The 27351-nt window shown below is 37.4% G+C and overlaps 1 protein-coding gene across 2 annotated transcripts in view; it reads right to left on the bottom strand.

Moving 5' to 3' along the window:
• Positions 1-27351, bottom strand: part of LOC127439682 (mitogen-activated protein kinase 1) — a 54010-nt gene that overhangs the window by 18210 nt on the left and 8449 nt on the right. For both annotated transcript variants that reach the window (XR_007897008.1, XM_051695929.1), the window contains exons 2-5: positions 9427-9609; positions 5250-5439; positions 4647-4763; positions 4004-4118 (exon numbers count right to left, since the gene is read on the bottom strand). Coding sequence is in view for 1 of the 2 variants with exons in the window: in XM_051695929.1 (XP_051551889.1) it covers positions 4004-4118; positions 4647-4763; positions 5250-5439; positions 9427-9609 (605 nt within the window). In the remaining variant the exon portion in view is untranslated. The remainder of the gene's footprint in view (positions 1-4003; positions 4119-4646; positions 4764-5249; positions 5440-9426; positions 9610-27351) is intronic.

Genomic DNA, 27351 nt, shown 5'->3' with positions numbered 1-27351 from the left:
GAGTAAAACTTTTTAAATGAGGAAAAAAATTACTGAGTGCACCTTTAATACTGTGGTATTTTTTGTGACAGTTAACATACGGTGAAAATCTCATTACATCCCTAGTCCTAAACATTCCCTAAAGTATTCCAACAATGCAGATTTTAACCACTTTGGTGGGGGAAATAAAGGTTCAGGCTCCGACATGTCTGTGTGCTGCTGCTGTGCTCGCGACGCACATGTAGCCTTTAAAATGGAGTGACGGCTGAATCTAAAATAAGGAGGTCTTAAAAATAAAATTACAATTACAAATACAAATACAATTTAGAGATTTATTACCATTTCAAGTTTATATGATGCTGTGTAAATGCAGCCATTTCTGTCTTATTTGAACTGATTTGGATTTTAGAGAAGTTCAGAAAAAAAAACTGACTTTATATTCATGTAATCCAGTGAATAAGATGTCAACGGTACGAAAACCATCTGTTTTAAAACAGCGGTATATTATGAAACTGCATCCATAATGATGACCGACGCTAACATTCTGCCTTACAACTTTGTTTGTGTTCAACAGAAGACATGTGTGTACATAAGTGACAATTTTCATTTTTGGATTAACTATCCCTTTACCAGCCTTCATATAGGATTGGACACCTGCTGCACTTGTATATACAAGTATACACTTCCAATTTGGCATTTATTGCAACCAAAAAGCTCATCAATGCAGCGTCCTGTGATACTGAGCGTTCAGAGCATAAGCAATGGAATTAACAATATCCCACTGCAGCAAGCTAATGACGTGCACACACTATCTGAATGAGGAAGTGAGTAGAGTTATCAACAGGGAAACATCTGCTTGCACAGGCCAGACAGGTCCAAAGACACATGTGATAATGGAAGAAATCTCTTTTGCTACAGAGATTATTTGGCTCTTTTGAACAGAAGAATCTTTTGCTGTGTGTTCGGAGGGGAAAACACACCCTCAAACACACATACATATAGCAGCATGCACAAGATTATAAGTGTTTAGCTTGTCTACAGGGCCAAAATTAACAGCATCTCTGACACGAACGAGTTTTTTACAGATGTAACGGAGAAAATGAAAGAAGGGAAATGACTGACAGCTGATGTGCATGTACTTGCAAGGGAAATGACGAGGAAGCCGTTTCAGCAGATAAGCATCAAATGCTTATCTAAGTCTTACGGTGCAAAACTGACCACACTGTATCATATTTCTGCCTAGAGATAGATGGCCTATTCGGAGCTTTTGAAGAGCGCTCAATATGCATCAATTATTCAGCCAAGCAACTAAGCAAGTTTTCCTTTAAAGATTAAACATGTTTAATAAAAATAATAAAAAGAAATAATCTAAACATCTTAAAACATGGTACATTTATCAGAGAATAAATGTATTCTTTTTAATAAATCAGGTCAATCAAGGTGTGGATGGAGCACCACCGGATCAAGACCCTGTCACGGCCAGCCCAATCTCCAGACCTGAACACCATTGAAAACCACTGGAATGTGATCAAGAGGAAGATGGATGGCAACAAGCCATCAAACAAAGCTGAGCTGCTTGAATTTTTGTGCCAGGAGTGGCATAAAGTCACCAAACAGCAATGAGAAAAACTGGTAGAGAGCATGCCAAGACGAGTGAAAGCTGTGATTGAAAATCAGGTCCACCAAATACTGATTTCTGAATTCTTCCTTAGTTAAAACATTAGTATTTTGTTGTTTAAAAATGAATATGAACTTGTTTTCATTGCAAAATTAGAGGTCTGAAAACACTGCATCTTTTTTGTTATTTTGACCAGCTGTCATTTTCTGCAAATAAATGCTCTAAATGACAATATTTTTTTTTGGAATTTGGGAGAAATATTGTCAGTACTTTACAGAATAAAACAAAAATTTTAATTTTACTTAAACACATACCTATAAATAGTGAATCCAGAGAAACTGATCATTTTGCAGTGGTCTCAATTTTTTCTAGAGCTGCGCATATTATATATATATATATATATATATATATATATATATATATATATATATATATATATATATATATACTGTAATAACAGCTTCCACTCTTTTGGGAAGGCTTTCCACTATACTGTATATAGTAACATGGCTGCAGAGATTTGCTCTCATTCAGACACAAGGCTATCGATGGGGCTTGACTTGCATTTGCTGTTCCAGTTCACCCCAAAAGTGATCAGTGGGGTTCAGGTCTGGACTTTGTGCAGGCCAGTCATTTTCTTCCACGTCAGACACAGTAAACCATTTCTTTATGGACGTCACTTTGTTCACAGGGGCATTGTCATGCTGGAACAGAAAAGGGCTATCCCCAAACAGTTGCCACAAATTTGGAAGCACACAAAGCCCAAGTCATTACATAAAGAAACTAAGATTTTTCTTTACTGGATTTAATGGAGTAACCAAATTCATTAATTAGAAGGGGGTGTCCACAAACTTTTGGCCATATAATGTATACACACACACACACACTCTGATGGCCAAAAGTTTGGAATAATGTAAAAATTTGCTCTTATGGAAAGAAATTGGTACTTTTATTCACCAAAGTGGCATTCAACTGATCACAATGTATAGCCAGGACATTAATAACATGAAAAATTACTATTATAATTTGAAAAAAATGGTCAGAACTTCTAAAACTACTTCAAAAAGTTCTCATCAAAAAATCCTCCATGTGCAGCAATGACAGCTTTGCAGATCCTTGGCATTCTAGCTGTCAGTTTGTCCAGATACTCAGGTGACATTTCACCCCACACTTCCTGTAGCGCTTGCATAGATGTGGCTGTCTTGTCGGACACTTCTCACGCACCTTACAGTCTAGCTGATCCCACAAAAGCTCAATGGGTTTAAGATCCATAGCACTCTTTTCCAATTATCTGTTGTCCAATGTCTGTGATTCTTTGCCCACTCTAACCTTTTCTTTTTATTTTTCTGTTTCAAAAGTGGCTTTTTCTTTGCAATTCTTCCCATAAGGCCTGCACCCCCAAGTCTTCTCTTACTGTTGTACATGAAACTGGTGTTTAGCGGGTAGAATTCAATGAAGCTGTCAGCTGAGGACATGTGAGGCGTCTATTTCTCAAACTAGAGACTCTGATGTACTTATCCTCTTGTTTAGTTGGAAATTGATGACTTGGACCAAATAATAAAGAAAAGCAGCCAATAAGTGCCCAACATAGATGGGAACTCCTTCAATACTGTTTAAAAAGCATCCCAGGGTGATACCTCAAGAAGTTGGTTGAGAAAATGTCAAGAGTACATGTCTGCAAATTCTAGGCAAAGGGTGACTACTGTGAAGATGCTAAAATATAACACAGTTTTCATTTATTTTGGATTTTGTGTAGTCACAACATAATTCCCATAGTTCAATTTATGTTATTCCATAGTTTTGATGACTTTACTATTATCCTTAAATGTGAAAAAAAAAAAAAATAATAATAAAGAATGAGTAAGTGTTTCAAAACGTTTGACCGAAAGTGTATATGTATATATATGTGTATGTGTGTGTATATATATATATATATATATATATATACATACATATATATATATATATATATATATATATATATATATATATATATACATACACACACACACATATATATATATATAAAATCACTTTTTTTATTTTTATTTTTTTCTTCTTTGTTTTGGGCATAAAACAAACAAAAAATAGATTAATGTGGCTGATAATAAAAAAGAAAAATAAACTTAATTCAAGGTATATTCTCTAAAAAAGTGGCACGGAAATTACACACTTCACTTCAAAACTGAACACTGCTGTTTGGTCTTCTACATGTCTCATGATTAGAGTATTTACCTGTGACATTTGTCAACTATCCACATGAAATATTAAGGTTTGGATCTTTTTTGAGGCCCAAGATCAAAGTTTCTGTCTGCAGGTAACTCAATAACATATTTTGGGGGCCACATGACAAGACATTTTGTGGGATTCAAACAGGCAGCTTTAACACTATGCACAATTGTTTACCTAAGATGTGGTTTAGTTGGTCCAGGTAGTGTTTCCCAGGGAAGATGGGTCTATTTGAAAGCATCTCAGCCAGAATACAACCCACCGACCATATATCAATGGACTTAGTGTATCCCTGAGTGAGAGAGAGAGAAAATAAAAAAACAAAAAAAGGTAAAACAAAAATTATCATGCTTTTATGGATAGTATGATTTTGTGGCATGTTCAATTGTAATACCATGGTATTCTTTCAAGTATCACGTAAATGCCATGGTATATGAATATGGCATCATAAGTACAATTGTACACTGTATGTCAACGTGCCATAGTATTGCCATCACTGTACTGCCACCATGCCACTGCTTCCACAAGGAAAACATCCCTTTAAATTCTGCATTTTCAACATGCATTACCATGTTTTAAGACTGCCAAGACGGAGTAAAAGTTTAAGAGAAGCATGCAATTAATATATAGACAGTGCAAGAACTTTGAATTAATTTCTTACAAACTCAATGGCCAGACACCAGAATGCTGACTGACTGTATCATAGATATGCCAAACAAACCATTAAAATAATACTATTGCTACAATTCCAGGAATAGACTTAGTCTGTGTTCAAAGAATCAGTCCAACAATTTTTGAAAGATCAACATTGATAGCTCACCTTAGAGTTGAGCATAATCTCTGGTGCACGGTACCAACGTGTGGCTACATACTCTGTCAGGAATCCAGTATGGTCATGGTCTGGATCAGCCACTCGGGCAAGCCCAAAATCACAGATCTGAGAAAAACAGGATAGCAGAGGAGAGTTCAGTATTGCTAGATGACATCTGATGGTCAAAGTAAGATTCTGGTTATAGCTAAAGAACTTCGAACACCACTTGGTTTTCCCAGAATTGCAACCATCCAATTGCCATCTTTACATTAGCACAAGTTACAGACATATAGGAGTTTCCATAAATGTCCACACCAAGCAAAATATAGTTAAAAGGTGATGCATGAATTTTCTTTTTTTTTTTTTTTTTTATCCCAGCTTTATATACAGAAACAACTATAAGTAATTCATAGGTTGATGTCTCTGAAACATTGCAAAAATTGGCTCCACCAATAGCATGAGTTTGCGGCAGGACTACCTGTTTTCAGGCCAATGGAAGACATGGGGATCCCATTAATCCCATTTGGTGATGTTAGTAGCACAGAAATTACAAACTTCACCTTTAAATAAGCTTAAAATAGAATGATGGCAAAGAACTCCTGTGCACTTCACCTTGAGGTCGCAGGTAGTGTTGAGCAACAGGTTAGATGGCTTCAAATCTCGGTGGAGAACGTTTGCAGAGTGGATGTACTTGAGGCCACGCAAGATCTGGTACAGGAAGTAACAGATGTGGTCATTGCTCAAGTGCTGCGTCTTCAAAAGCTTGTACAAGTCTGTCTCCATCAGATCCTGTACAATGTAGCTACAGAGTGCCAAAGTCAAGGTTCAACACAAAATTTGGGTTTCGGCATTTCAGAAATGGTAAAAGAATGCACATACTGTATATATGTGAAGTGACATGCTTTTTTGTGAAGTACACTCTACCTTATGCACAGCTATTTCAAGAAATATACATTACGCCCACATTTCATTTTGTCTGAGAATTTTCTAAAAGCCCTACAGGGCTCTTGAAAGAGCTGTTTCCACCTACTTCTGTACTCCACTATTTGATATCGTGTTTCTACATTATCCATGTGCTCACTTCCATCCCACACTCTATCTATACAGATCAAGCCTGAAATTAGCCACCTATCCAAATGTTTTTTTAAAGACTCTATGAAAATTAAAATGGGAGTTTTGTGGTTTATAGTCCATTTCTGTTAGCACTGAGGCCATCCATATGCTAGTGTACTCCAAAATACAAGCTGACAAAAAAATATTATTATTATTTATATAGATTTTTTGCATATTTACACGCATCTTTTAAATATTCAGTCCCTCTCTTACAAGAAAATGGACCAAAAATATTAATGACATCATCTACTCAGGGGCGGACACATTTGTCCAATAAAATGATCTCCGTCCCCTCCCACCTGCCACGATAAGCAACACCAAGTAGTACAGTCAGTAAACACAGTATTTCCATATCCATTTACTATACAGAACTTAATTCAATGTTTTGATAAAATTACATGAAGTACTTGTGCTGAATTTGTAAGCTGGGTAGGATATATGAACCCTAGGGAATGCATGATGGGAATTTTAGCACAGCAGTCTAATCGGTTAGCATGCTAACTGGATTAGAGTGATTAATTATATGAAAAATAATGCTTAACGTTTTTTTACACAATGAATCATGCCCCCGATGTGTATGTGAATTCTGTAATAAGGAAAGTTCCAACCATCAGAGCAATGCAAGCTTGATGTACCATATTAATGTGGCAGTAGGGCAAACCAACGAGAGTAACAGGCAACACAGCCTTCCACAGACGTGCTTTTGGGCTTGAAAGCAGCTGGAATGAGCACAAATATAGGGATCTCGAGACGCATTTTTCAAAGTTTAAACTACATTTAACTTGACACAACATCCTAAAAACACAGCGCTTATGACTAGAGTCATAGAAAACTAGTGAAATACGATGCAACCAAAGTGAGACGCTCTGGAAACGTCCATCTGAACCATGAGTACATACACCAACAATTAAAAATAGCTCAAAAAGGAAGTAAGCCAATAATAGGGTTATGTTCAATGATATTGAAACAAAATGTACAATATTTTAACTTTTAAGCCACTTTTTTATATTGTAGAAATGCCTTCTGAAACTTGTCTGCTGCCACAATATACTGTATGTAAATGACGTATTGGAATTATCTGAATTATATTATTTAATATTATATTTATAATTATCTTAACTTGGAGGCCTTTCTTAGTAAATATTTATGTGTGTGATTAATTTGATTAACCAGCACATCATGTAATTAATTCGATTGACAGCCCTACTGGAAACACAAAGAGAAACGTTTAATTTGACCATTTGTTTCTTTGGTTATATAATTTGATACATCATATATAGCTTAAACAACATTAGTTGATATATTTTAAGGATTAAGACTACATAAGTCTTCAAGCAAAATTGTAGGACATACAGCTATCCCCAAAACAACTTCTTTCAATCAATGAAATTGCTTTATTGTCTTAGGGCAGATGTTGGCAACCTTTGGCATGGAGTGCCATTTTTTATTTTCCTGGTCAATGGCTGTGCAGACCACACGTATGTGATTTTCTGAAAATGTTTCTATTTTGCATTTTTCTATTTTAATCATTTATTTTTCATTACAAATGAGGGGGCCTGGGTAGCTCAGTGGTAAAATACGCTGGCTACCACCCCAGCAGCTCGCTAGTTCGCTAGGGCGTGCTGAGTGACTCCAGCCAGGTCTCCTAAGCAACCAAACTGGCCCAGTTGCTAGGGAGGGTAGAGTCACATGGGGTAAACTCCTCGTGGTCACTATAATGTGGTTCGTTCTCGGTGGGGCGCGTGGTGAGTTGAGCATGATCGCCGCGGTGGATGGCATGAAGCCTCCACACACGCTATGTCTCCGTGGCAACGCGCCCAACAAGCCACGTGATAAGATGCACGGGATGACGATCTCAGACGCGGAGGCAACTGGGATTCGTCCTCCGCCACCCGGACTGAGGCGAATCGCTACGCGACCACGAGGACTTAAAAGCACATTGGGAATTGGGCATTCCAAATTGGGAGAAAAAGGGGGGAAAAAAAAATCAAAAAATGATATTATTAGCATAAAAGTTTGTGAAAATTTTGTGCAAAACCTGCATGTGAAAAATCTTACGTGAATTTTCACAGAGCATCTTGCGAAAGTGCTTTAATGAAAGAAAACCTGTCCTTTTGTACAAAATGAGTTTAACCGTTAATGTCACAAATTTGCTTGTTTGATTTCTGATCACGAAATTGTGTAGAATCTTAAATATTTGTTATATGTCATACAAAATGTTTCAAAATCACTAGCACGCAAGCAACAGCGAGAGAGGAGCAGACTATTTTATTTATATGACGTTTTTCGCACCTGCATTCCAATCTACATCTTGATGTAATCCTTCCTCATGATCACGCAGCGTGTTTTCATCAGCTGAATGGGAGACTAAACACTATTAATGTGTGACGAGACTCGCGCTGCGCGTGCAAGCCATTCGCGCATCACAAGGCGACTATTTAGCCCTTTTTGGTGAAATCGCACCTGCAAAATCCTAAAACTTTATTTCCAGGTTTAATTTATATTTTAAATAGACTCAGATTTTTGAACCCCACGATGTGGGTTTATGTTTTCTCTTTTAATGTAATTTTCAGTGTGACTATGGTTTAAGGAGGGTATACTTGTATGCTGGGTTGGAAACCTCAAGGATTAATAGTGGTGTTTTCCTTATTACCTTACATGTTGTTCTGAAAGCAAAAAGAAACAAAATGAAACACGGAATGTAGACTGTCATCCACGCAGCCTGACCGAAGCAAAGCGGGCATGTGCACACGTGCGATTAACCGAAAGTGAAGCGCTGCCGGCTCGTGATGCGCGAATGGCTTGCACGCGCTGCATGAGTCTGTTGGGTATACTGCAGTCTCATCACATTTTAACTTTTTGTTTAACCTCCCATTCAGCTCATGAAAACACGCTGCGTGATCATGAGGTAGGATTACATCAAGATGTAGACTGGAATGCAGGTGCAGAATTTATATAAATAAAATAGTCCACACATATCTCGCCATTGCTGTCGTGCCAGTGATTACCCCTCCACGTGCCAATGCTGGCACGCGTGCCATAGGTTACCGACCCCTGTCCTAGGGTGACAGGATTTCAGGGTACTGCACCCACTTCTGTTTCAATAGGAAATACATCAACACAAGCAAGAAAATTGTATTCATCAACCTATTGTTTCCACACAAAAATAGCTTGCTTACATCTTCCAAAACTACTCTCACTATCTACACGCCTACGGACTATTGATTTCTGTCCTAAAATTAACTTTTTACTAGATGATTTTGTATAGTCTCTGCCTACACAGTGCAAGAGGAGAGTGTTTTTTGCCAGAGGCTGTATTTTCAGTCTGTACATGAACATTTAGAAATTGAAACTTTTTTTAAAATTAGCATATCCAATTCAGTACTCAGTTAACTACTGATTGAAATAAATGTTTTTATAGGGCTTGAAGGTCAACAGATACAGCTAGAGATGCATCAGTTGAGTCTACGTGTGGGGTCTGGACTTATACAGTGGGTCCAAAAGTCTGAGACTACAAGTGAAAAGGCATCTATTTTGCATTCAGAATGTGCAACCACAGAACACTGATGTTAATGTCATTAATAAAGCAGTTCAAAAATTCTTGCACAAACAAGTCTCGAGACATTGTGTGTTTGTGCCAATTTTTCGCTCTCCCAGGCCATCACTAAAAGGATACACATCTTTCATCTGGTCGATGGTGGGGGTGCGGATGATGTCGTTGATGCTGATGATGTTCTCATGCTTGAAGCGGAGTAGGATTTTAATCTCGCGGAGTGTGCGCTGACAGTATGTCTGGTGCTCGAATGGACTGATCTTCTTTATTGCCACACGCACTTTCTTATCACGATCGTGCGCTGAGCTAAAGAGAAGCAAAAGAGGAGAGGAAAAAAACATGATCAGACTATCAAGACACGTTCAAACAGCTTTTGTAACCAAACTCACGCAATAAATGCACTAACTGTATCTTTGTCACAATTGCAAAAGATTTGTTGGATTGATCTTTCTCAAATTTCACAAATCAAGAATACAAGAAACATTGTTTATTAGTTGACACAAAAAAGGTGCCAAGCACACAGTACAAAATGCAATATACTGTATGTGGAAAGGCGAATGATGATACAGACAGTGTAAAACTGGATGTAAACAGGCCGCCTTCAGTTTAACAAATCAACACTAACATTCATTTCAACCATGACTCGAAAAAGTTTCACGCTTTGTTTATGAATGTGTAGAAATTAAAAGATGCAATCTTTTCTTAGAGGTCTTTTTCTCAAACTTGGGTTCGTTCCAGGTTTGTATTTAATGAAAAATTGAACAGGCCTACCTAACTTGTTTCGCGCAAATGCTCTTACTCACAGACAGGAGCAAATGGGCCACACAGAATGTGTTTTATGTGTGTCTGCTCTGTTTTTCCATTGGCTGGAAGGACGTCTATGACAGTTGCACAGCATCTTGCAGTTTCTTCAGGGTCTCATGCAGGGCCGGCACATTTTTTAGACACCATATGTAAAGTTAAAAAAGAACTTTAAGTTTCAAAAACGTATGTCGAGACACCTGTGTTCTGTCTCATTCGTTGCATTGTAGTTTGTTTTTATTTGACTGCTGTTACAACTAATTCTAGATTGTTCTGCACCAAGCTTCGGCACTTGATTTCTTCTGCTCTGGTATACTGAGGGGCCACCATGCCTTCTTAAAACAGTGTCGGTTTACTGGTTTAATACAGTTACGAATGTTGCCTACAATGCTTACAAAAACAATACAGCCTACAGAACTATATTTGCTAGGAGAAGGAATTCTAAAGACAGCGAGCGATTTCAGATTCAGGTTGGGGCTTAAAATCGGACGGTATCATTCGGGCCAGGTAGGGTCGGGCCACACAGCCTTGGGTACAGGTTTCATTTCAAGGCCCGTGCAGACCTCTATCTCTTTTTCACTAAACCATAAATTGCATCAAGTGGAGGGACAACTTCTAAAACTGCTGACTAGGGTTGGGAACAGAGAACCGGTTCTATTCTTTACAAAATACCGGAATCGGATGACCTTCATGACTTTTGGTTCCGTTAACGGTGCCCCTGCGTGAATTTTCCGCCGATGAGTTTGGAACACCGTACTGAAATACTCGCATTTCTGCAGCAGTGCTGCCCTCTACTGGGTCAAAAGTGTAAAACACACAAACAAATGACTCTTATGAGCCAGCTCTTGAATCTCCAACTAAAAACAGACAGCGAAAGGATGACTGCAGAGGAGAGTAAATCCAATAAGAAATGCGTTTCTCATTTTCAAATAATTCTTCCTCAAAAGGTACTAAAAGAACTACTGGAATCGTTACTGGAACCGTTAAGGAACTGGAATGGTTAAGAGGAATCGGAACCAGAATCGTTAAATTCCTAACGATTCCCATCCCTACTGCTGAAACATTGTTAACGCTTAATGCGTGTCAGATGCACCAATAAATGCACCATCTGCACCATTTTCTCTTGCAAAGCACAAACATGGTCATCAAGCAACTTTTTTTATGGTATGGATAGCAAAGATGCAGACCAGATAAATCCACATCACCAGCAGCGGTCAAAAGCATCCATCTAGGCTAGTGCATGTTTACATAGGAAATCAATTGAAAAGCAGCAAAGATGGATGCAAAAACATGTTCGGTGTGAACAGCCCCTTAAACTCGTTAACAAAATTACTGATGAAAATGTTTGTTGACAAGACAAAAAGTCTTTTATGTTTGCTAAAACTTTTATACATTGATGCATGTTTGAATTTATAAATGTTTATACATTTTTAGAAATTCATTGAATTTTTGGTGTAACTAAAATGTTATATTCATAGACTATAATCACACAGTCAGAATTACATGGACTAAAATCTATGGATTATGCAATTTTAACAAAATGTAACTGACGTCAACAAAAGACAAAAACTATGACTAAAACAAAAAAAACTGTAAAAATGAACTCTGCTGTCAACATGAATCAAAGTAACGACTGTAGCACTGCGTCTGTAAACTGCATGCATGCACTAAGTGGTAAACGTAAAGATACAGCATCTGGTTGCACACACCACACCTAAAGAAATGTGTAGAATTTGGGCAAAAATGAATAAATATTGACCACCATGAAAGAGAGAGAGAAGTAGCAAGACAGCAGGGAAAAGAGAAAAAGGAGAGAGACATGGTTTCCACAGAGACGGACTGGCGAGACTTAGCGGTAAGGGGTTATGCAACAGGCTGTTGCCATGGTAATGTGAAGGAGGGGGGTGGAGATGGGCTGAACATTCATAGTGAATTTACACAATGCTCTGACAATGCCAGATACCCTTGGTCCACCAGAGGAGAGGAAAAAAGACAAACGCTCCAACTAATAAAGATGTCTATAAATAAGCTGGATCTGCTTGCAAAGCATGCATCTTAGAACAGAAGAAATGAACATCTTGAAATGAACGACGGCTGGAAAGACACAAAACACCAAACACTTGCCAGTGCTGAGGTCTAAACAATAAATAAATAAATTCTAAGTGCTGAAATGGATGAAACTGAACTGCAGTTCAAGGTTTACTGCAGGGTCAGAAGTTAAGGGGGCCACAGAAAATGACAAAAGTGCCCCCAAAATTAAAGGTGTGGGGGCAAAAAATGCCCTCATAATGAATTTTTCTGTTTTTTATTTGTAACATCAGGGGCCGGTTGCATACAACTTTTTGAGACTAGTCTTAATAGTTAGTTGGTCTTAAAATTTTGGTCTTAACTTTTTCAGTCAGTTGCATAAAAACTTAGATTGATCTAATTTAAGATTCACGAAACGTTCTTAAGAAGAAATTTCTTCTTAACTACCATTTTCTTCTTAATTTGTAACTTACAAAAAAAGTTATGAATATTTTGTATTCCCGAAGAAACTTAAGAAAGTTCAGATCTTTTTCTTAAGATTGTTCTTGAGAAAAAACGTAAGCATTCAAATTCTCGGAAAAAAAAAAATGTTTTCTTAAATATCATCTTAAAGTTAGGATAACCTCAAAGTTGTCTTAAACTCTAAAAGGTAAGATGTTTAATGAATTTACTGGATTTTTCATGTTGAGTCTGAAGTCGCAGTGGACTGTTTACGTAGAAATGTGATTTTAGACCAAATAAAGTTTTTGACTGTTTTGTGTTTAATTATATTTTTATTTTCAGCTTGTAAACCATGTAAACGTTTTCATCAAATTCAAACAATAAATGTTGTTTTGAAGCTTCTTAATGTGGTGACCAATCATGCTAATGGATGTGCTGCATATAACGCTCTCTCCTTGATCTTTAGAGTTCATAGAAACATAATAATTATAACATTAGTAAGCGGAGACTTTTTTTTCCACCACCCATCCACAACACTATCGGAGTTGGGCACAGCGGAGATGGCCTCCGCCACCCTTTCCCTTGTTCCCGCCTCGTACTTTCCGACGTGATATTATCATCAAGCTTCCCAAGGAGAACTTTTTCCTTGCAGTAATTTCCTCAACAAGAACATCCAGCTCTTGTAGTTTTTGTTTCTTTCTTTTCCCTCCATGCCAAATTAAAAGTTATCAAACAGTTAACAGCAAGTAAATTCTCCTATTACGGTTAATGTCGTTAAACTAACACATCTCACGCACTTTAAAAAAAAAGGTTAATAGATAAATGTATCTTTACAATTTAGCAGTGTTGAAGTATTGAATTTGGCTATGTGACATGGCAAGCCCACGACCAGCTGATCAGACAATGTGTCAAAGTCTTTTTATTCTTTCTTAAGATGTTCTTAAGAAAATATTTGAGAACTTAAGAATTTTTCAAGAATTGCACTTAGGAACATTCTTAAGAACTTCTTATCATTTACCCTAAGAACTTTTTTATTTTTTTCTTAAGAAAATCTTCGCCGGGCGGCGCGAATGTAGTGAATGATGCGACTCGAACACGCGAAATCGCTTCATTCGCGTATTCGCGCGAGTTGAGATTTTTCAACTCTAGCAAGAAATTCACATGACGCGTTGTCGCGAAAGCCTATCAGCATTGAGATTGTCCGGATGTCACTGAAAAAACTGATGTAGTTGCAGAAGAAATCTGGAAAAATGGATGAAAAAATTGTTGTAGCGGTATGTGGGCACCCGGAATTGTATGACACAACGTCATACATGTACAGAGACCGGACGAAGCGGCAGTCATCCAGACGCAGTTCCTGGAGAAGGCAGTGAAATTCACGAGCTGTATGCGCTTCCGGATGATATCATGCACCCAAACACGACGGTGTTTGGTTTTCCGATGTATCTGGGACTTCCACAACAGATACAAAGCAGCAATCGTTGTGATATCGGCCATGGTTGATGGTGGAAAGATAAGTTGTCGTAGAAGCCCCTCCTCCTGTCCTTTTCTGGAAGAGAAGGGGGAATACTCGCGGGTTCGCGTTACTCGCGCGAACGCGAGTTTAAACACAAATTTATAATCCAGCGGTCTAACTCGAGCAAGCAATGCGAGGCGAAAATTTTCTTCACGTTGTATGTGAACGCACCATTCCTAAAGACAACCGTGAGCTTGTTTTATGCAACAGGCTTTCTATGGCATCTTCAGCTAGAAGAAGTCTTAAGTTAATGGCTATGTTTATGCAACCGGCCTGATATAGTTCCTGATATAGTTCCTGATATAGTCCTCTTTATCCATATTATAGCATTAATACGAGTTGATTTAAATCAACGTCATGACTTATTAACGATGTGGAGTAAGAGGTATAGATCTTGACAATCTGTATTAATGAACTGATTAAATTAACTATTTGACAAACCAATAAGCCAGTTTGAAATGTTGTTTTAAATGTTTAGAAAAACAAAATCCTTCATAAAAGTATGAAATGCCCCTGAAAATCAAATCCAGGGTCAAACATGTAAACTTGAATTTCTGACACTGGCCTACTGTCAGTTCAATCTTTTGAAACCTGTCAAGAACATGTCAGAGTCATATTTCAATCACAAATTAAAAGACAAAAATATTTTTTTCTATTTTGCATTAAGAAAATTATGTCCATTTTGAGACTATTAAAGTAACAGTTCACACCAAAAATATAGGCAAATAAATTATGATAATTTTCATTTTTGGATGAACCATCCCTTTAAGATTATTGACAAATTAAGTACACTCCCCCCCCAATTCTCATTACTGTAAAGCATCCAAACAATTTATTATTATTTATTTTTTGCAATTATAAATCTCAGTAGATTTTTGTTACTGTAATAGTGATTTTGTTTTACTGTAATACACTATAATAAAGGTAGTAACAACATACTTTATACAACTATAATACGTTTAGAATTTAAATATCTTTTCACATCTATCACATTACAGTAATGCATAATGGTCTGGACATGTTTCTGACAGGATTCATGAGATTCACCCATTTAGATGTGTTATGCAGTAAGATATTGGGTGTGTTTTGTTTGTATGTGTAATTTATAAGACTCCCTTTTGGCATCTTCCGCCATTTCTTTAAAGAAAACTGATGTGCCTCCATTTAAATTTACCTTTTTGTGGGTGGAAGCGTCTAAGACTTAACACCACAAGGGTGGGTAATCCTTTCCTTTCTGTTCCTAACCCAGAAAGCATGCACATTTACAGCTGTGCCAGTAAGAAGCTTTTCACATTCTATAAACCACACAATCTTAAGAACATTAACTAGGCTGAACGGTTTCACCATTCTTTGGAGACTCCGCAAGAGGATCAAAATGGCCGAAACTGTGAGTCGGTGCTTGCCCATGCAAAAGACACCACCATAATGCAAGGGTGTTTTGAGTGGTTGCCGGAGCGTTGCTGTTACTTAATAAGGTGTTCTGAGTGATTGTTAGCAAGTTGCTAAAAAGTTGTAAGTAAATTGCTGGTTAGTTGCTTACAGGCACAAGTCAAGAGCACACCCTCAAGTGTCTATTATATTCTGAGGCCAGATTCATGATAAGTAACACTTTTCTTAAAGAAATATCATGGGTTCAATACACGTTAAGCTCAATGCAGCATTTGTGGCATATTGTTGGTTAGCACAAATTAAACAGCACCTATTATGGCTTTTCAAATATTACCTTTCATGTAGTGTGTTATATAGCTGTTTGTGAATGTAAAAAAGTCTGCAAAGTTTCAAAAAATCAAAGTGCACGAAATATGGAGTTATTGACACCCAAAAGAACCGTTTCTGAACACCTGAAACGAGTCATTAGTAATTCCAGACTTACTTCCTGTACGAACCTACATAGTTTGGTAACAAAAAACCCGCCTCTGGTCTGTTTACATATACAGCCAGTGCACGCTGTTAGCCTGTTCGCTGTTAGCCTCTGTTAACTGGCTAACTCACGTTATTGTCACGTTATTGTCAAACTACATATAAACTTACCACTGAGAAACGTCCTGTTCTCGTCGCGATGGTGGTTCGGGTTTATCTTCCGATGCAACACTGTCGGACTCGTGCTCAAATTGGTAAGGTAAAACAGACATTTTTCAGACGGAGCTGAAACTCGGATATGGTAGTGGCCGTTTCCTTTCCGGCACGCGCTGTTAAGCGGTAGACCATCTGACCAATCAGAGCAGAGTAGGCTCTCTGAAAGAGGAGTTTAGAATGAATCCTTTAGAACAGATCATTGAATGAGTAGTTTTGGTAAAAAAGGTAATGTTGCAATTTACATTATGAGCAAATTAACGTGTTTTTTTTAACTTGGATACATGTAAATCTATTGTATGAGACCTTTAAAACAAAATTAGGCACGTTTAAAAACCATAATATGTGCACTTTAATTTCGCCTCTTTCTTCATTTTCTTCTTAAAGCAAAAATCAAGGTTACAGTGAGGCACTTACAATGGAAATGAATGTGGCCCATTGAGAAGCTTATGATTTTATAAAGCACTTCCACTAATTCTTCTGTTAAAACTCATGTATTATTTGAGCTGTAAAGTTGTTCAAATCGTAATTTTTACAGTGGTTTTAGAGTTTGTTGGCATTACATCATCGTGGCAACGAACTTGTACAATTGGATTTAACTTTACACATAAAAGGTTATTTAGCTATTTTATCACACTGAAATCAAACATGAATATGCTTTTCAATATTTTCTTATTTTCTCACTTAAAAAAAAAAGTTTGTATTCCCAAAAAGTAGGGATGGGGTTCATTTATCAATGTTGTTTTACGGGGGCCTGGGTAGCTCAGTGAGTATTGACGCTGACTACCACCCCTGGAGTTGCGTGTTCAAATACAAGGTGTGCTGAGTGACTCCAACCAAGTCTCCTAAGCAACCAAATTGGCCCGGTTATATTGGCTCGCTATAATGTGTGGTTCTCACTCTCGGTGTGGCGCGTGGCAAGTTGTGCATGGATGCCACGGAGAATAGTGTGGGCCTCCACACGCGCTATGTCTCCATGGTAACGCGTTCAACAAGCTACGTGATAAGATGCGCGGATTGACGGTCTCAGACGCGGAGGCAACTGAGATTCGTCCTCCGCCACCCGGATTGAGGTGAGTCACTACGCCGTCACGAGGACTTAAGAGCGCATTGGGAATTGGGCATTCCAAATTGGGGAGAAAAGGGGATATATATATATATATATATAAACAATATAATAAAAAAACGTCATTTTACAATTCATTTCGATGTATGATCTGAGGTTCATGATTCAATATAATCATGATTCGATATACAGTAACAACATTTTAATGACAAAGTATGAAGGAAAATTTAGTTTTTCAGAAAAATGTGAGCAAAATTCACATCATAATTTCGAATCAGAAAAAAGGTTCTCTATTACACAATATAAGGCTACATTCAGGCTGATCTGGTGCATGACCAGCAATATAATTAAACAGAACTTGTACTGGAAATGATGGTTGCAATCAAAACTCTTCTTTAATGTGCAAGTGACAGCTGTACTTGTTTCAATTTCTAGCTTAATTCAGGGACGTAATTTGTTTAGAAGAAAAAATACATAGTATGCTAAGTAGTATGCTTAGTATTAATGCTTTATTAGAATTATTTTGGCATCATTATCTCATTTTAGCTTTTAAAAAAAGTCCTTTTAAAAAAATTATATAGGTTTGGCTAGTTCCGAAAATGAAGTATCAGTACTCGTTCTCGTTTTCCAAAACAATTATATTAGGACGTCACTCATTATGGTAAAACAAACAAAGTCTAGGCTAATTGTGGTAGAATGCAATACAAAAAAGCCTATCAATTACAATATGAATTCTCTCTCAAATATTTTCCACACTCTTGAAGCAAAGCCCTTTCCTGACGTGCCTAGACAAAGTACACAAAAATTACCACCCATGCAAAAAAAAAAAAAAAAAAAAAAAAGAAGAATCAAGCACTCTCATTTTCCATTGATTTTTTTTTTCCGCTCCCTCTGTTGCCTGCTCCTTCTGACACTCCTTCCAGTCAGTCTGGTTCGCATGACGGCCGATTGACGTTCTTGGCAGAAGGGTTGCCATGGACACTGGTATGTGGCATAGTTTGGCATGGAGGCACAGCCCAGGCAATAGCCACACAGCCGGCACTCAAACAGGGAGTATGTGTTTGTAAGTGCAGACATGTGAGCGGGTCTATTGACTGATATATCTGTATGTACGTCTGAGTGTAACTGCACAAGGGTGTAAATGTGCATGACTGCATGCCTCGTCGCACAATATGATTTTCCACAAATGGTATGACCAATCAGACAAGGCTTCAAGACTGTTTCCACAATGTATAAAAAACCTCCAACACAGCTCATTGCGCTCTAAAGATGGATACCACCTCCAAACGAATACTTCTTTGTTTGGAAATGCATTAATTTCTATACATTTATGGCTCTCAACCAAACTAGAACGTCATTTTCCTCTACTGAAGCGTTGAGTGTTTTGGAAACACTCAGCATTACTGCATATACTTTGGAAACCCGGTAAGTGTGGATGTGGTCGGATGTGTCATTGCTGTGCCACATAATTACATAATAAAAAATAAAAAATGTTTTAAACAGATTTCAGAAAACTCCACCCATCTTCCATTGAATGTTCAAACAGATAGTCTCTCCCCAAACTCACAACATAGGTCAAGCCAATGTTGCGGTGTCAAGCTGGATGGGTCCCTCAAACAAACAAGAGGAATATTCTAATCACGCCACAGAGCCAGGTGAAATCAACTTACAGATGGCTGACTTGTACTTGGCTCTGTATTTTAACGTGAGATACCAGAAAGAATTTTAATCATTTTAATGATATTCAAATTAATCTTTTTGCCATTTTATAAGTGCTAAATATGCTTCTAATCTGGAACGTGGATGAGCACGGGGTGCTTAAAGACTGGTTTCGCGTGAGTGTTGTGCAATCCACCGAGACATGCAAGATGCGCTCTGCTCTATCCTACTGTATCTCTGGAGCACACAGATGCAAGTGCGTGCAACGCGCGTCAACCAAGCTTCCCTCAATATGTGAGCTCCAGTGACAGGATAGTGCAGAGCTGATCACATGACAGTCTCATTAAACTGGGCCTCTCGCAATATCGTGGTGCGGTCGACAAAACTTATGTGACCCATTTGAATTCTTCATGAGAATTTTCTATTTTAAAATGCTATGGACCAATTCAACCATTTCAACCGGCTACAGCTCTGACAAAGGAAAGGGAAAACACCTGCTCTTCACCAGCATTAATTACACGACTTTTCACGTCTACACATCAACAACACCCTTACTAACATTTATCACAGTAAACTGAACAGACCTTTTCCTTACAGCTGGAAGTTGTATTAAAAAAGTGGTGTTTAATGTGTTTAGGCTATTATTTTTAATAAATAAAAAAAGTTTATTTTTTAAGAAAGACCTAACTAACCACTGTAATGAGGAGCCATCCATGGTCTTTCTTGTGATTATGGCATTACAAATGCAACTGTTAAACAATGAAAGAACTATGGAAAACAAAACGGCATGTACACTGTAGAGTAAAATTCTGGGCCTTTAAAAATTATGAACAAACTCATGTGTACTCTTTTAATACATTTCCTGTTCTGATGATGTTTGAGATTAGGAAACAAACTGGCCTGGTTTGGCATCAGATATATCTAAATCATTCCCAAATCATTAGGAGTCTGCTAAAAGGAAAACAAAATCTGTTTTGGAGTAGGAAACAAACATTTCCTCTATAGCACAGTTTCCAAATCAGTAAAGTGGTTTACTCATGAATATTATAACTAGGCCTATAGAAATAAGGTAAGTTAATTTGACTTCCCACAGCATCTTAAGTACAAAAACTCACTCAGAGGTTTCTACATACTCAGATGATCAAATCATATTCATTACAAACATGAAATGCAACTACATATCTTAAATATTAATTGCAATTACATAAAAAAATAAAAAATAAAAACTGCATCACGCATGTGATGACAGTGTACGTCAGCCACCACCGAAGACCATTTTTGACCTAGGAAAAACACTGCCTTGGTACATTTTCCATTACACTGCTGCATCTCGAATTTCCATGTGAAAGTTCTAAACATTCCTATTTTCAGACGCTTGATTTTGTGGAACAAAAAATTTGTCCAAGCTTTTCCATTCATTTGATTCAAGAAGAGTACATTGTTGGGCAGTTTTTTGGTTTTGATTTTTTGTTGTATTGGATAGCCTTTATTATCATCAAGCAAATTAGATTTTTACATTGGCAAACCATGAATTAAGCACTCCAGATCTACCTTTTTTAAATTCACATTTAAATAGTTATACAAACTATTTCACAAATTCGTTCTGTTTTTTTGTTGTTTTGATGACTAAAGCCCAATATACTTTAGCTATACATAAAAACCTCCCAGAAATCCGATAAAGCAAATTCAACCTGCACCCATACTCAAGTGGACAAACAGTCCTTATCGTAATTATGAATGCAGTTTAATTGATAATAAACAGGTGCTATTTGGGCACATGGGACAATCTTGAAATACTATATTTAAAAAAAATACTACGTTAACATTAGGTTAATGGTGCTGGGCTTTGCACAGGTTTTTGCCAAACCCCTGCATTAACGCTAGGAATACCGAATACAAACCCACACTCAAGTGGGCAAACAGTCATTATTGTGATTATTAATGCAATTTAACTGGTAATAAAAATGTGCTATTTGAAATGAGGGCACACAAGACCTTGATTTACACCAGCTATGTATAGATGCATAACTCTGAATGAGTGAGTCAACCTGCTGAAGCAAACAGTCATAGAGGGATAAGCTTGAACACAAAACCTGAGTGATGCATTTAATGGTTTAAGCTTCAGGAAACTCTTGCCCTCCAACAATGAAGGAAAATTAGTATAATTACCTAATAAGCAGAAAACAGATGCATTTTGGGACAACTAAATAGTTCAATTGCCCATGAATACTACATTTATCTTTTTTCATTTAAAAGGATAGTACACTCAGAAATGAAAATTCTGTCATCATTTACTCACCCACATGTTGTTCTAAATCTGTTTGACTTCTGTGGAACACAAAAGTAGGTGTTAAGAAGTTTAGCTTTAGTAACCATTCACTTTCATTGCATCTTTTTTTCCATTCAATGAAAGTGAATGGTAACTAAGGCTAACATTATGCTTAACATCTCCTTTTGTTTTCCCCAGAAGTAAGAACGCTATACGGGTTTGGAATAAAATGATGAATGTGACAGAAATGCAAACTGATTTTTTTTTTTTTTTATCATAAGGTAAGGGCAAACAGCAATAACTGTCAATGGAATATGTAATGGTGCAGTGCACCAGCAAATCCTTTTTTTTTTTTTTTTTTTTTTTTTTAACACCTAGAGTGGCAAATTATCTTAAAAGTGCATGATAGACATGAGCAATGTGTTAGATAAAATAGTGTTAAATGAAACAGAGAACTCAGATGTTTGAAAGATAATAGTTTCAAATATCCATTACTTGTCAATGCCTGGCCTACTGCATGCATAATCAAATGAATATTTTGATAATGTTAGAAATATTATACTTCAAGGCATTCACAGGTGTGTTCATGGACATTGTGTGAAAGGGAAGAGGGAAAACACATTTGGAAAATTGTAAAAATTTTATGAAAATTTTCGTCATTTGCTCAGGCACTCAAATTTTTCAATAATTACAGTGTTTATTGAAGTTAAAATATTTAGTAATGTACGACTGCCCTTTTTAATATTTACATATTTACACATGTATAACACTTACTACATGTTGTTACATGCTTGTTTATATGCATAATTTGTACCGTTAACAATTACTGACATTGAGTTTACATTGATATGTAACAAGTGCTAAAATGGTACTGTCTCTTTAAGAGTACCGGCAGTTCCGGTTTTCGGTTGAGCACATATTAACAAGAAAGAAGTTGAACGGTTGTTTTTACTTCATTCGTGCAATGTGTAATTAGAATTCAAGTCTCTTTTTAATTTTTGATCAACAACTGACTAAGTAACAGAAAGGAAATTAAAAGAGACATTATAAAATGAAAGATGTCTGTCCAAAGATGAGATCCATTACATGGAGCGAGTCAAAGCAAACTTTACTCACATAATGTGTATTGACTAACGTGTTCCATTAATATTTATTCTACAACTTTTTGAATTCAAATCTACAAGCTATTGAGTTTTGCAACACTTTTACCTTCCAACAGACATCCAACAGGCTCGTTACACTGTAGCCATGCTGTAATACGGAGAAAATGGTCCATGGAAGAGTTTAAGCAAAATCACAGTTGACGATGTTAATTGCAATATAAAGGTAACTATGGGATATTACGGCTCAACTAAAGCAATGTTAACTCTAACCCCTAACCCTAACCTCGATCCATGAGAACTCAGGACCCACTGCATCCAAAGGAGCTAAATTTCCTTAGGGTGCACGCTCATCATGAGACACATCAAGCAGTGAAAGAAACTCGGTGCTAAAGTTCTCTTTGCTGCTACATAACTCGATAACTGGTGAGGAAAATCTGGATATTTACTAGGCAGTGGCTAATAACAGATATTTTTGTGTCACATAGTGCAAAATTTGGTTGCATATAAGAGTGATTTACTTGCAATATAGAGGGCTGTTACCATACAATAAACATGAATAAACTGTAACATTTCTCCTTTGGTCTATGAAAGAAAGCAAGTCACTTATTTTGGGAGTGTTAGTTCAGAATCACATTATTTCACTAATGAAATTAAATCAGAAGCTACATAGAGTTTAACACAGAGGTAGGGTTATGCCCTCCAGTGAGAACTTTAAGAGGAACTGTAACAGAGTCAACCCTGCAACATTCCTCCTCCTGAGAGAGAGTGAGAGACGTGAGAGACACTGCCCACAGAGCCACTTCTGCAATATTATGACAACACACTAGTGTCGCAATACTGCCAAGAATTAAACTGCAAGTAATATTTATTGCAGTCCATGTCAAAGAATTTTTCTAACAATGTTGCCAGACTTCAGAGCCTACTATAATGCATAAATCAAGTTTGTCCAAATCAAATTCTACATTTAGTGCTCATCTGATTAAAGACCAATAGCTAGCCTAAATATGTAGGCCAGGTGTATTCAATCAAGTTTCCAAGAGGTCCGGTCTCGACATTTCTATCCCACCAAAAGTCCGGACAATAATAACTTGTTTAATTTCGTAGCCATTCTGACTACTGAAAATGTGTAAGAAATGCACATTTTTTGAAATAGATATTATACATTTCCAAGTTGGCAGCAATAGTAGCCACTTTGTAAAATAATAAAAAAAAATATATATAAATCAACAGTCAAAAAGTCTCTTAACTGGACAAGAATGAGGACATTGTGGCCCAAAGACAACCAAAGTAGTGGACTATGGAGGATCTTCTACCATTTATATATAGGCTTATATAAATACAGTACATAGGAAAGATAATGTATGGGGGTTCAGGGGTAACCCCCTGAGAGAAAATGTGGGTAAAAGTCTTAATTTATCCCCTTTTCTCCCAATGTTGGAATGCCCAATTCCCACTACTTTAGTAGGTCCTCGTGGTTGCACGGTTGCCTCCGCTTTTGAGACCGTCAATCTGCACATCTCATCACGTGGTTCGCTGTGCATAACACCGAGGAGACTCTGCATGTGAAGGCTCGTGCTAAAATCCACGATCCAAGCAAAACTTACCACGCGCCCCATTGAGAGTGAGAACCGCTAATCGCGACCACAAGGAGTTTACCCCATGTGAAACTATGCAATATTAACATATTGATTAGTTCATTTGGTGTTTTAGGTCGTTAAAAGTTCAATTCCATTTAATGCGGGACATAATAGCCAACAGTTAAGATTGCGATGCATTTGATATATACACTGCTGTACAAAAGTTTGGGGTCACTTGACTGAAATGTTTCCCATGATCTTAAAAATCTTTTGATCTGAAGGCGTATGCTTAAATGTTTGAAATTAGTTTTGTAGACAAAAATATAATTGTGCCACCATATTAATTTATTTCATTATAAAAATAAAATGTAATTAAAAAAAAAAAAGTTTTTGAAATGGAAGACTTGGACCAAATAATAAAGAAAAGGAGCCAATAAGTGCCCAACATAGATGGGAACTCCTTCAATACTGTTTAAAAAGCATCCCAGGGTGATACCTCAAGATTCTAGGCAAAGGGTGACTACTTTGAAGATGCTAAAATATAACACAGTTTTGATTTTTTAGTCACAACACAATTCAATAGTTCCATTTATGTTATTCCATAGTTTTGATGACTTTACTATTATTCTAAAATGTGAAGAAAAAAAATTTAAATAAAGAATGAGTAAGTGACCCTAAACTTTTGACTGGTAGTGTATGTATTACTGACCTTTAGATTTTCTCTCCACGTGAACGGATTATCATCATGTTTTCTGGACACGTCTTTTAGGATTTCACAACGAACTTTTGATCGTGGCAATCACCTCCCCACTCGTGTTCTCCTTCGCCGTCCTGTCATTAATTTTCAATATACGCCAGCTGATATAGGAATAAAGAGATGAGACACGAGCATGTAATTAACTAAAGCTTTACTACAAGCTTACCTCAATAATAGGGTTCGTGAACACAGAAAACGAAAGTAACATTCGTGCAGGAGGCCGAATATTACCAAGTGCCACTAGATTTTACATTTGTATTTTTTATTTTTTTTTATCACATTCTTTATGGTTATATCAGAAATTCCATCTTTCCTTCACGTCAATAGTGTTTAACACCGCTTAACGTGGTAAATTATTCCATTCAGGGCCATTAACAGGTGTTGTGCTCGTGATGGAACATTGGTGGAGTGCTCTTGAAGCGAGAGAAAACAATGACACTCCGATTTTTTATAAACCCGCTCCTCACTCCAGGCAAAATAATGCAGCTCCACTCCTCGATCCGCTTTCACTCCGCTTCGCTCACATACTCTGCTGGAATGGCTTAGCATAAAGTCAAAGTAGAAGGCTACAGATGGTAACTGTAAGCGAATGCAGGCTGCATTTTGACTAGGGCTGGGTAAAAATATTGATTTTACGATGTTCAAATGAATATCATAGTACAATCTCGATATCGATCCTTAAATCCCAAGATCAATCTTTTACTCTATGCGCAACGCTCCACTACAATGAGAGAAAGTCACTCGCATTTGCAACCAAATTTTGCGCTATGCGACTAAAATTTATATATTTGGCAAATGGCTGGTGATTGCAGTGATCGTGTAGTATAGTGGAGTATTCAGCAGCAAGTTCCTTTCACTGCGTGTTGAGAGTAAAAGTTGTTCCGTGTAATGTGTCCAAAGACGAGATCCATGCAATCCATTTGTCACTGAATAATCTCTTTTTTAATTCCCTTTCTGTACTATTCAGCCAGTTAATGATCAAAAACAAACCAAAAAAACATTTAATACGAATCACGCACAGTACGGATAAGATAAAGTAATTTGAGTCTCTCGTTAACATGTGCTCATTTAATGACGTTCTTTACAGAAATACCAGTTTTCTTAAAGAGACAGTACCAGTTTTTAAGCATGTATTCAACAAGTCAATAGCCTACCTGTAAATAGCACAAATCATGCAATTAAACAAACATGTAACAAATAACATATGCAATATAATATCATATTTATTGATTGAAAACATGCATTTGTTCATTGTTTAAAAGCTAAAATGTGAACAATTATGAAAAACGAATAAAATAAAAGTTACATTAATATTTTCCTAATTGACCTAGTTAGAAGGTCCCCTGTATAATTAACAGCATTAACTGGGAGGGAATTTCTTTCATGTAAGAAAAATAACTTTATAACTGAAAAATACCCATATGAATCAACATTCGACATTGAATTGAGAGCTTGTGAATCGGGAAATCTGTATCAATCAATACTAATTTTTGTCCTATTACAGTCCTAATTTTGACACTATTTGCTTTCAACGATCTGTTCAGAATTATTAGAAATGTAGGATGGCACTAAATAACAACCTAAAGGCTCCAGCCCCTAGCGTCAGTCACTAGTGCGCATCGAGGCCAGGGGAGTGAGGATTTACACATACCGCACAGCTATCAAGTTCCAGCTGGCTCCCATTACACTCACCCCCCTAAACCTCACTCCCATTCTGGGTCAACGGCACCACTGTTACCGGTCCTGGTCGACCCGCAAAGAGCTATATTCGAACCGGCATCTGCCGGCATAGGAGGCAGGTGCACTAACGAGGAGGCTAAAGGCTACAGACCCTAGCGTCAGTCGCTAGTGCACCTCGAGTCCAGGGGAGTTAGGCTTACATATACCGCACAGCTATCACGTACCAGCTGGCTCCCATTACAGATGCACTGATGGATCACTTTCATTTTTGGGTAAAATCCCTTTAAACTTTAAAAAAGCGTCTCAATACGCCTGCAGTCTGTTCCACTGCACCATGCTACATCTAGCTGTTTTTGAATGCAACAACACGTCCTGTGTGAACAGCCCCTGAGAGTTGCCTAATTTACTGCACAGCTGGGAAAAGATGGAATGTGTAAGCATCACGATTTATGAAGAACTACAAACTGTTTGTAAGTTACAGGTTCCAGCGCGCACACATTAAGTCAGCAACACTTTGTTGAAGTTTAAACATTTTGAACGTGGAAAAGACATCACCAATCTGCCAGTGTGACAACATGTGATTACTGTCAAGAATATATGTAACTCGCCCATTATTTATAAAATGCTAAAAGCTGCATTTATGTCTCCATAACACAGCTTAATTACACCTGCTATGTGAATCTACAGAGGATGTCACTCCCGGTAATTAGACCCTGTTGTAGAATGGCCTCAAGCGCTGCTGTACACACACACATATAGAGTTACGGGAATCAAAGCTTCAGTGTGGCAGAACAAAAACATGGACTGTAGTCTTTAGCCCAACTTTCTCCACTGCCAAATCCACTTACCCACCCCTTTCCATTTCCTTTCCTTTCCACTCCCTCCATTCATTCACTCTCTCTTTCTCTGGTTTAAAACTGAAACCCAAGTGGTTCCCAAACTCTCTCTTTAACACAGCTAAACTCAACATTCTCCAGCCATTACATCACAGGGGGCCTCTCAGAACCAGGCCAGTGGATGCTATTGAAGTAAGCTGGCCCGCAGTTGCAGTCGCTCGAACAGTTTTATGCTCAGAAAT

Source organism: Myxocyprinus asiaticus, chromosome 4 (assembly GCF_019703515.2).
Source record: "Myxocyprinus asiaticus isolate MX2 ecotype Aquarium Trade chromosome 4, UBuf_Myxa_2, whole genome shotgun sequence".
Taxonomy (NCBI): domain Eukaryota; kingdom Metazoa; phylum Chordata; class Actinopteri; order Cypriniformes; family Catostomidae; genus Myxocyprinus; species Myxocyprinus asiaticus.
The sequence above is the reverse complement of the archived record's forward strand: the minus strand, read 5'-3'. Positions and strand labels throughout refer to the sequence as shown.